This window comes from Oncorhynchus gorbuscha, linkage group LG07 (genome assembly GCF_021184085.1).
Source record: "Oncorhynchus gorbuscha isolate QuinsamMale2020 ecotype Even-year linkage group LG07, OgorEven_v1.0, whole genome shotgun sequence".
NCBI lineage: Eukaryota > Metazoa > Chordata > Actinopteri > Salmoniformes > Salmonidae > Oncorhynchus > Oncorhynchus gorbuscha.
The window spans coordinates 63,385,954-63,396,874 of record NC_060179.1 but is presented as its reverse complement, the minus strand read 5'-3'; the positions used below and the strand labels follow the sequence as shown (position 1 = coordinate 63,396,874).

Below are 10,921 nucleotides of genomic sequence, written 5' to 3'. Positions count from 1 at the left end.
GGCCAAAACCTAGGAAGAAACCTAGAGAGGAACCGGGCTATGTGGGGTGGCCAGTCCTCTTCTGGCTGTGCCGGGTAGAGATTATAACAGAACATGACCAAGATGTTCAAATGTTCATAAATGACCAGCATGGTCAAATAATAATAAGAGAACTGTATTATAGGATCGTACAGGTCCTTTTATTTCATTGATATCATTATTAACACCATTGACTACATAATATTGAATATTGTAACATTTCAGACATGACAGATCTTTTTACTTTGTAAAAACACTATGTTGACTTGTATTAAATACTCTTTTGGAAAATGAAATTCGTATTATTCATCAATACATTAGATCTTAAGTGGTTTTGGTGGAAAGTGATTTTTTATTGTTTGTGTATATATACATTTATATATATGGGCACTGCGTTCATCCACCTCTGGCCTGCTCGCCTCCCTACCACTGAGGAAGTACAGCTCCCGCTCAGCCCAGTCAAAACTGTTCGCTGCTCTGGCCCCCCAATGGTGGAACAAACTCCCTCACGACGCCAGGACAGCGGAGTCAATCACCACCTTCCGGAGACACCTGAAACCCCACCTCTTTAAGGAATACCTAGGATAGGATAAGTATTCCCCCTCCCCCCTTTAAGATTTAGATGCACTATTGTAAAGTGACTGTTCCACTGGACGTCATAAGGTGAATGCACCAATTTGTAAGTCGCTCTGGATAAGAGCGTCTGCTAAATGACTTAAATGTAAAATGTAAATACATATAGTATGTAAATAGCACACCTATTGTTATGATCCTGTGACTGATTTGCCAAAAGGTGGTGCTTTTTGTTCTTCGGATGTTTTGATTTTGGGTTAAAGGGAAGTTATTCGTGGGACAAACTAAACTGGTCTTAGATCAGTGTATTGGCAACTTCATCCTACTTTACTCCCCACCAGAGAGTGCTAGAGCATCCCAGAAGCCTCTGTTATATAACTGTACAAAAAGCCTGTGTACAGGAAAACACTTAATATTGGTAATAATACAGTAAATTGTCCTTGCTACGCAACTGCAGCTGTCTTCCCATGTTTCCCCTCAGAGCAGCAGTGAGCAATGTGTCTCAGTCAATCCCCAGTACTGACCTCCAGGAGAATGACCCACAGTCCGGCCTCCTCACAACAGGCTGATGCTAGTTCTAATATTTGCTTTTCTTCTTCACTCTGGCGATTGTTTCTGGTTGGTCTCTGGGGTTGTTTACAGTAACCCAGATGTAGGCTACAGGTCTGATTTCTAAATTCCCAGGGGCACGCATATACCTCCAAGAGCAAACAATTATTGGACTAAAACTAAAGTGTGTGTGTCTGCGTATCAGTCGGTGTTTCTGTGAATGTCAAACTGTGTAACACTGAGTGTGTCCTCAGCCCAGGGTGAGGCAGCGGCAGGCTGTGTGCCGGGGGTCACAGCAGGGGGCTGCTGATTGGTCTGTGGCGTAGTCGGCCATGGACACTGATTGGTCAGTGGCAATGTCATAGAGCAGCGCCTCCCTCCACCTCCTCACCCTCTCATCCACCTCCTTGTACTCCTCCGTGGTGGGGTCCAGGGGTGTCTCCTCGCCCTTGTCCCCAGACAGGTCAAATATCATAGGGGGGTCGTGGAGCTCCTGCCTCCCTTTAGACCCCCCACACGCCTCAGCCGCACCTGTAGGGGCAACATGTACTACAGTAAACTAAACTATCAATACTACTATTACACTAAACTATCAATACTAAAGCAGATCAATCAAATCTCAGTCAGTCACTCACTGCACCTGACCAAGCATACCAATGAAGTTTATCCAGATCCCTTTTAGCCGTTACTTTAACGGCTGTATTACCCGTGATGTAGAAGGCCTTGTGGCGCCCCAGTCTGACAGTCTGCAGGTCCCCATACTTCCCTGCAGCGCCACTGTTGGGGTGGAAGAGGAACTGCAGGTAGGGAGAGGAAGACAAAATGAAAGAGACTCGTTCCAGAAATCCATCCGATCATATTCCTGTTTCAGAGTAGTTCTACGTCACTACATTTGTGTTAAGACTAGCTCTGATAGCTCAGTGTGTCATACCTCATTTCCTGTTTCTTTGCCGTGTAGGAGGACGTCTGTGGCGTCGATACCGTCATAGCGTCTGTCTGATGGGGGGTTCACTCCAGCTAGGGAGAGGAGGGTGGGGAAGATATCCAGACCACTTGGAGAATGGAGAGGGAAGAGGGAGGGAGATCAGGAGAAAGAGGGGGTCAAGTTTGCACGAATAACGCAAAAGTGTAACATTCATTCACCTGTGTTTTGTATCTGAGCTGGGGGTAGCTTCAGATATACAGTGCCTTGCGAAAGTATTCGGCCTTTGCGACCTTTTGCCACATTTCAGGCTTCAAACATAAAGATATAAAACTGTATTTTTTTTGTGAAGAATCAACAACAAGTGGGACACAATCATGAAGTGGAACGACATTTATTGGATATTTCAAACTTTTTTAACAAATCAAAAACTGAAAAATTGGGCGTGAAAGTTCAAGGGGGCCGAATACTTTCGCAAGGCACTGTATCTACTGTAATGATGACCAAACCTGAGCAGGGCATTGCTGGTGCTGTTGGCTGGTACTCTGCCAGGCCAGTAGGACACTGTAGGCACCCTGTGCCCCCCCTCCCAAGTGGTCCGCTTGGCAGAACCCCCACCTGACAGACAGGTAACAGACCAATACATGGACCATTGATGTCAATATCCATAAGGTTCGTAATTTAGTTCAGTGAGTTGATGCACTAGAATGCAAGTGCTGACCCAGGAAGAATTTACCTCTGCTGGTCTGCCACTTCCCCAGGAAAGGACCCACACTTCCTGCATACTGGCACTTTTGCTCCCAGGGGCCATTATCACCTGAAGAAAAACACATAAAAAATACAGTGATGTTCAATGATCCAAATGGAAACATGATCGCTGGTAGTTAGTGATCACTCACCAGTGAACCAGATGAGAGTGTTCTCCTTGTCTGAGGCATCAGAGGCATTCTTTATTGCCCCCACCAGACCGTCCATCTCCCGCAGACTGGCAGCGTACACACCGCCCTCTGAGGGGTGGGGGGCATTGGAAGGGGGGGACAGGGGGACGTGCATGTGTGCCAGAGCTACATAGAGCAGAAAAGGTTGTCCCCGTTCCCTATGAAGAAACATGATATCATGATATTGATAACATAAAAGATCCCACATTTAAACTTTTGAGCACTGTGAAGAAAGGTATATTTGAGCTAGGAGTATGGTAGGCTACTGTATATGCCTATAGATAGCCACTTGACATGCTGGAGAAAGGGCAAGCTCTTCTCTTTGGCAGAGTGAGAATGTATTAAGCCGTCACGAAACCTGATACTGTAAGCGATGGGCACTTCAAACAGGTGTGATGCAAAACGAGAGAGAGTCAGACTTACAGAATATTGTTCAGCCCAAATAACCCCCTCTTAACACACATTTCTTACTGTTTAGGCAGCTGTGCTCTGACATGCGAGAATGGAACACCATCTTTGCTTTCTGAATCAGAATGTTGGCACAGACAGATTGTGAAATTGGGTTCTGAAAATAAACAGCACGCGCACTGACAAAAACATGTTGTTCTAACAATCTGGGCTACATTCGTTCAGAACTATGTTCCCTTTGCACTAAACTGTAAACATATCACGCCATGACCAACATACAACTGTCTCACTGAGTATGTAGGCTATATCAACGGCAGCAACCGAAGTTATAGTACTGCATATGAGGGTTTTGTTCTATTAAATAGCTGGATGTTTTTTTCCTGTCACATATATGTTTTTATGGGCATATTTTACCTGGCTGTGTGTATGACATTGAGCGCAGTGGATGTGTATCGCTGCGTTAGCCTCCACAGGTCCAGAGGCTGCTCTACAATGGTCCTGTTCTCAAACAGAGGCAGAGCCACTTTGGTGTAACAGCTGCTGTAACGACTCCTCTTCAATCTGGTTAAGTAGACAACACAAATATTCAGTATTAGGAGAATACAGAGTTCTGACTAGGGCTGTTACGGTGACCGTATTACCTCCACACCAGCGGTCAAGAGCCATGAAGGCAGTCAAATTCCACATGACCGTTTAATGGAACATTCCCGCTAATAGCCTACTGCCATGTGCTCATTGCTGCGCTTATAATGTGAAGAAATAGCCTTATAGTTTATCAACATTTAAGCTAAAAGTTCTGATCTGTTGCATCAGCCTCATTGGTTACATTTTTTTATGCTAGTGGTTGTATTCATTTGGGATATGTCACATCCCACAATTGTCTCAGACTATGTTTGGAATATTTATTTCTCGCACAGAATAGAATAGTTCAACTCTTGTACTATGGGGGATAGTAGATTGACATAGGCAAGTGCTTTTGCTGTTCGTTAGGCCTACTCATCTTGTTGGCTGACAACAATTAAATGTGGACAGCTGTTCCAGTTGAGTCCCCGATGTGTCTGTCATCACTTGTAGCCTGTGAGAAAGACCCGATCACATGGCGAGCCATGTGAGTGAGAGGTGATTAGGAGCAAGCAGCACATAGGGAGAAGGGAATTTAAATGACTCTATCCAGCCCAAGGGCACAATGGCCACAAAATGAATAGATTTTTGGGGGGGCATTAGAGTCAAAGGGGAAGCCGCCGGGAAATTCGAGGCATTATGAAATGTTTGTCAAATTGTGAATGAGAGACTGATGAAGTGTGTGCAGCCTGCGCAAAAAAAACTAAGCAGAGCTCATGCCTTTCATGCTACTTTTTTCCAAACATCACTAGAGTCGCATCATGCAGCCTTAGAATGTATAAACATCATTCAGCCTTAGAATGTATAAACACATAGCCCAATGTTTGTATCAGAACTAAAGTTACATTAATAAATGAAGCATATAGGAGTAGCTGTTTCTTTGTTACATGCTCAACACAGAATAGCCACATGTGCTCACTCCCTCAGATCGTTTGGAGAAAATATCCTTCCTATTTTATTCAGCTTTGTTCAATTGTATTCTTCATGCTATAAAATACTATAAAATAATGCCATTGAATTCTTAGCAAATATTGTCTGAAATAGACTACATTTTCTTCATATAACGTTTCTTTTTGATCTTTCTTTTTGTAAATGTAACCTTTATTTAACTAGGCAAGTCAGTTAAGAACAAATTCTTATTTACAATGATGGCCTACACCGGCCAAACCCGGACGACGCTGGACCAATTGTGCGCTGCCCTATGGGACTCCCAGTCACGGACGGTTGTGATAGAGCCTTAGACCTGTCTAAAATAAATAATCAAATCAAATTGTATTAGTCACATGTGCCAAATACAACCTTATAGTGAAATGCTTACTTAACCAACAACGCAGTTAAAAAAATACAGATAACAATAAGAAATAAAAGTAATTCAAGAGCAGCAGTAAAATAACAATGGCGAGACTATATACAGGGGGGGTACCGGGTACAGAGTAAATGTGCGGGGGCACCAGTTAGTTGAGGTAATATGTACATGTAGGTAGAGTTATTAAAGTGACTATGCATACATGATAACAACAGAGAGTAGCAGCGGTGTAAAAGGGGGGGGGGGGGGCAATGCAAATAGTCTGGGTAGCCATTTGATTAGGTGTTCAGGACTCTTATGGCTTGGGGGTAGAAAATGTTTAGAAGCCTCTTGGACATAGACTTGGCACTCCGGTACCACTTGCCATGCGGTAGCAGAGAGAACAGTCTATGACTAGGGTGGCTGGAGTCTTTGACAATGTTTAGGGCCTTTCTCTGACACCGCCTGGTATAGAGGTCCTGGATGGCAGGAAGCTTGGCCACGGTGATGTACTGGGCTGTTCGCACTACCCTCTGTAGTGCCTTGTGGTCGGAGGTGGAGCTGTAGAACCTTTTGAGGATCTGAGGACCCATGCCAAATCTTTTCAGCCTCCTGAGGGGGAATAGGTTTTGTCAAGCCCTCTTCACGACTGTCTTGGTGTGTTTGGACCATGTTAGTTTGTTGGTGATGTGGACACCAAGGAATTTGAAGCTCTCAACCTGCTCCACTGCATCCCTGTCGATGAGAATGGGGACGTGTCCGGTCCTCTTTTTCCTGTAGTCCACAATCATCTCCTTTGTCTTGATCACGTTGAGGGAGAGGTTGTTGTCCTGGCACCACACGGCAAGGTCTCTGACCTCCTCCCTATAGTCTGCCTCGTCGTTGTCGGTGATCAGGCCTACCACTGTTGTGTCATCACCAAACTTAAGGATGGTGTTGGAGTCGTGCCTGTCTGTGCAGTCATGAGTGAACAGGAGAGGACTGAGCACGCACTTCTGAGGGACCCTGCGTTGAGGATCAGCGTGGCGGATGTGTTGTTACCTACCCTTACCACCTGGTGGAGGCCCGTCAGGAAGTCCAGGATCCAGTTGCAGAGGGAGATGTGCAGTCCCAGGGTCCTAAGCTTATTGATGAGCTTTGAGGGACTAGCTGAGGCACTAGCTGAGCTGTAGTCAATGAATAGCATTCTCACATAGGTGTTCCTTTTGTGGGAAAGGTGGGAAAGGGTGGTAAATGGCAGTGTGGAGTGCAATAGAGATATAATATATAATAATAATAATAATATATGCCATTTAGCAGACGCTTTTATCCAAAGCGACTTACAGTCATGTGTGCATACATTCTACGTATGGGTGGTCCCGGGGATCGAACCCACTACCCTGGCGTTACAAGCGCCATGCTCTACCAACTGAGCTACACCATCATCCTTGGATCTGTTGGGGCGGTATGCAAATTGGAGTGGGTCTAGGGTTTCTGGGATAATGGTGTTGATGTGAGCCATGACCAGCCTTTCAAAGCACTTCATGGCTAAAGACGTGAGAGCTACGGGTCGGTAGTCGTTTAGGCAGGTTACCTTAGTGTTCTTGGGCACAGACACTATGGTGGTCTGCTTAAAACATGTAGGTATTACAGACTCAGACAGGGAGAGGTTGAAAATGTCAGTGAAGACACTTGCCAGTTGGTCAGCGCATGCTCGCAGTCCTGGTAATCCGTCTGGCTCTGCAGCCTTGTGAATGTTGACCTGTTTAAAGGTCTTACTCACATCAGCCGCAGAGAGCGTGATCACACAGTAATCCAGAACAACTGGTGCTGTCATGCATGTTTCAGTGATATTTGCCCCAAAGCAAGCATAGTTTGGGCAGCTCTTGGCTGTGCTTCCCTTTGTAGTTTGTAATGGTTTGCAAGCCCTGCCACATCCGATGAGCGTCAGAGCCAGTGTCGTACGAGAGTATGATTATATCTTAGTCCTGTATTGATGCTTTGCCTGTTGGATGGTTCGTCGGAGGGCATAGCGTGATTTCTTATAAGGTTCCGGGTTAGAGTCCCGCTCCTTGAAAGCGGCAGCTCTAGCCTTTAGCTAAGTAGGGATGTTGCCTGTAATCCATGGCTTCTGGTTGGGGTATGTACGTATGGTCACTGTGGGGACAAAGATATCAATGCACTTATTGATGAAGCCAATGACTGATGTGGTGTACTCCTCAATGCCATCGGGGGAATCCCGGAACATATTCCAGTCTGTGCTAGTAGAACAGTCCTGTAGCTTAGCATCTGCTTCATCTGACCACTTTGTTATTGATCTAGTCACTGGTGCTCCCTGCTTGAATTTTAGCTTGTAAGCAGGAATCAGGAGGATAGAATTATGGTCAGATTTACCAAATTGAGGGCGAGGGAGAGCTTTGTATGCGTCTCTGTGTGTGGAGAAAAGATGGCCCAGAGTTTTTTTCCTCTGGTTGCACATTTAACATGCTGATAGAAATTTGGTAAAATGGATTTAAGTTCCCCTGCATTAACCTCTCTAGGGTATGTGGGACCCTAGCGTCCCACCTGGCCAACATCCAGTGAGATTGCAGAGTGCCAAATTCAAATACAGAAATACTCATTATAATAATTCAGAAAAGATACAACTATTTTTTTAAACATAGGTTTAAAGATGAACTTCTTGTGAATCCAACCACGGTGTCAGATTTTTAAAATGCTTTACGGCGAAAGCATACCTTACGATTATTTGAGAACATCGCCCAGCAGCCAAATCATTACAAACAGTAACCACCCGAGTAGAAGAGTTACACAAGTCAGAAATAGAGATAAAATGAATCACTTACCTTTGATGATCTTCATATGGTTGCACTCAGAAGACATTCATTTATTCAATAAATGTTAATTTTGTTCGATAAAGTCTCTTTATATTCAAAAACCTCCGTTTCGTTCGAGCGTTTTCTTCAGTAATCCACAGGCTCAAACGCAGTCACAACAGGCAGACAAAAAATCCAAATAGTATCTGTAAAGTTCATAGAAACATTTCAAACTATGTTTATATTCAATCCTCAGGTTGTTTATAGCCTAAATAATCGATAATATTTCAACCGGACAATAAAGTCGTCAATATAAAAGGTAAACAAGAAAGGCACTCTCTCGGTCGCACGCATGAAAAAGCTCTGTGACACGGCAGGGTCCACTCATTCAGACTGCTCTTACTCCCTCATTTTTCAGAATACAAGCCTGATACAATTTCTAAAGACTGTTGACATCTAGTGGAAGGCATAGGAACTGCAATTTGAGTCCTAAGTCAATGGATACTGCAATGGCATTGAATAGAAAACTACACACAAAAAATCCTACTTCCTGAATGGATTTTTCTCAGGTTTTCACCTGCCAAATCCGTTCTGTTATACTCACAGACACCATTTGAACAGTTTTGGAAACTTTAGAGTGTTTTCTATCCAAATATACCAATTATATGCATATCCTATCTTCTGGGCCTGAGTAGAAGGCAGTTTAATTTGGGCACGGTTTTCATCCAAAATTCCAAATGCTGCCCCCTACCCTAGAGAAGTTAAAGTCCCCTGGTACTAGGAGCGCCGCCTCTGGTGAGCTTTTTCTTGTTTGCGTATGGCGGAATACAGCGCATTCAATGCAGTCTTGGTGCCAAGACTGTGGTGGTATGTAAACAGCTACGAAAAATACAGATGAAAACTCTCTAGATAGGTAGTGTTGTCTACAACTTATCATGAGATATTCTACCTCAGGCGAGCAATAGTTTGAGACTGCCTTAGATATCGTGCACCAGCTGTTATTTACAAAAACATAGTCCGCCGCCACTTGTCTTACCAGAAGCCGCTTTTCTATCCTACCGGTGCAGCGTATAACCAGTATGTTGATAGTGTCGTCGTTCAGCCACGTCTCCGTGAAACATAAGATATTACAGTTTTGAATGTCCTGTTGGTATTCTAATCTTCTGCGTAGGTCATCTATTTTGTTGTCCAAAGACTGCACGTTTGCTAGCAGAATGGAAGGAAGTGGGGGTTTATTCAATCGCCTATGAATTCTCAGCGGCCAGCCAGTCCTCCTGCCCCCTTTTCTCTACCTCCTCTTCATGCAAATAACTTGGATCTGGGCCTGTTCCCGAGAAAGCAGTATATCATTCGCGTTGGCCTCGTCAGACTCGTTAAAGGAAAAAAAGGATTCTGCCAGTACGTGATAATCACAGTCCTGTGGTCCAGAAGTTATTTTCGGTTATAAGAGCAACATTATCTACAAAATAGGTTACAAAATAAGTTACAAACAACACAAGTAAACTAACAAAAAAACACAATCGGTTGGGGGCACGTAAAACGTCTGCCTTCTTCTCCAGCGCCATCTTAATAGCCTACAATATAATGGTTTTATTGTGAAGGTGTAGGCTATATTACCTGGATTTATTAGACTTGTTAAAATGTAGATGCTCCAAAGGTCTGCATCAGCGGCTTGTAGGCTATGTGTGGAAGACAAGATTTTGTGGCCACCACAGCCCTAGTTCTGGCAAGGAAATGTATGATTCATGCAGGAAAAATAATATTTCTGGGTCTCAAATTAGAATCTGGCTCAGTCTGTATAAACTCATCTGTCTATGAGACCAAGCAAAGACCCCTGTGTATGTTTGTGTACCTGTGTTAACCATGAGCATACGACCCCCACCTGTTGTGTAGTATCTGTGGTCCAGGGTAACAGGGAGGGCAGGAGGGCAGGTCGTAACCAGGCAGGTCTGTACAGCCCATATCATTACTGTATGGGATCCCCAGGTAGTAGTCAAAACCTGCCCACAAAAAGCAATAAGAAACTCATTGTTTTAGACCTCGTATTCACTGTAACACCTGCACTACTGTGGCTTCATGCAGATAGATATAGTAGATATAATATGTCAACCATTTAACTCAAGAACTCAATGCCTCTTACCTCTGTTGGTGGGACTGTATGGACCATTGTGCCCTAGATGCCATTTACCTACACTTACAACAGAGAAAACACAACGGGTTAGAACAGAATAAAATAGAATAGAGCAGGAAAGAATAGAACAAAACATAATCAAATATGGAATAGAATAAAATAGAAGAGGTGTCTTTGTCTCTCACCAATCATGGCTGTGTAGTATCCACCCTGGTGCAGTATCTCGGCCAGAGTGGTCTCAGAGAGGGGTAGCCCCCCCACGGACCCCACAGCGAAGTTGTGTGTGACCCCGTTCCGCAGGCCGTGTCGGCCTGTGAGGAGAGCAGCACGGGACGGGGAGCAGGTGGAGGCTGGGGAGTGGAAGTCTGTCAACCTGGAGGATACAGATGAAAGGGGTTATGGAGGACAAAATAGTGTTTTGAAAAAATAAAGTGGTGGTGACCAACACTGGCTATAGACTAGACAGTTACAGGGTGTGCAAATACTTGTTACAATACATGAGTAAAAAATGGACAAAACATAGGCCTTATGGACAAACTCAATAAAATAAGACAAATTTGTGGCCGTAAAAAATGTGTAGCGCATGATTCAATAAAGGTATTTGACACCAGCACTAGAACTAAAGCCAAAACCTCCTGTTGCAGTTATACATGACAGTTCTATCCTGTGGGAAAAAGACTACTT

The 10,921-nt window shown here is 44.2% G+C and overlaps 1 protein-coding gene across 2 annotated transcripts in view; it reads right to left on the bottom strand.

Moving 5' to 3' along the window:
• Positions 1–628: 628 nt before the first annotated feature.
• Positions 629–10,921, bottom strand: part of LOC124040212 (arylsulfatase G-like) — an 18,324-nt gene continuing 8,031 nt past the window's right edge. For both annotated transcript variants that reach the window (XM_046357167.1, XM_046357166.1), the window contains 10 exons: positions 10,423–10,610; positions 10,247–10,294; positions 9,989–10,106; positions 3,823–3,969; positions 2,962–3,158; positions 2,799–2,879; positions 2,572–2,680; positions 2,072–2,192; positions 1,847–1,937; positions 629–1,671 (listed from right to left, as the gene is read on the bottom strand). In XM_046357167.1, the coding sequence (XP_046213123.1) occupies positions 1,391–1,671; positions 1,847–1,937; positions 2,072–2,192; positions 2,572–2,680; positions 2,799–2,879; positions 2,962–3,158; positions 3,823–3,969; positions 9,989–10,106; positions 10,247–10,294; positions 10,423–10,610 (1,381 nt within the window). In that variant the 3' untranslated portion in view covers positions 629–1,390. The remainder of the gene's footprint in view (positions 1,672–1,846; positions 1,938–2,071; positions 2,193–2,571; positions 2,681–2,798; positions 2,880–2,961; positions 3,159–3,822; positions 3,970–9,988; positions 10,107–10,246; positions 10,295–10,422; positions 10,611–10,921) is intronic.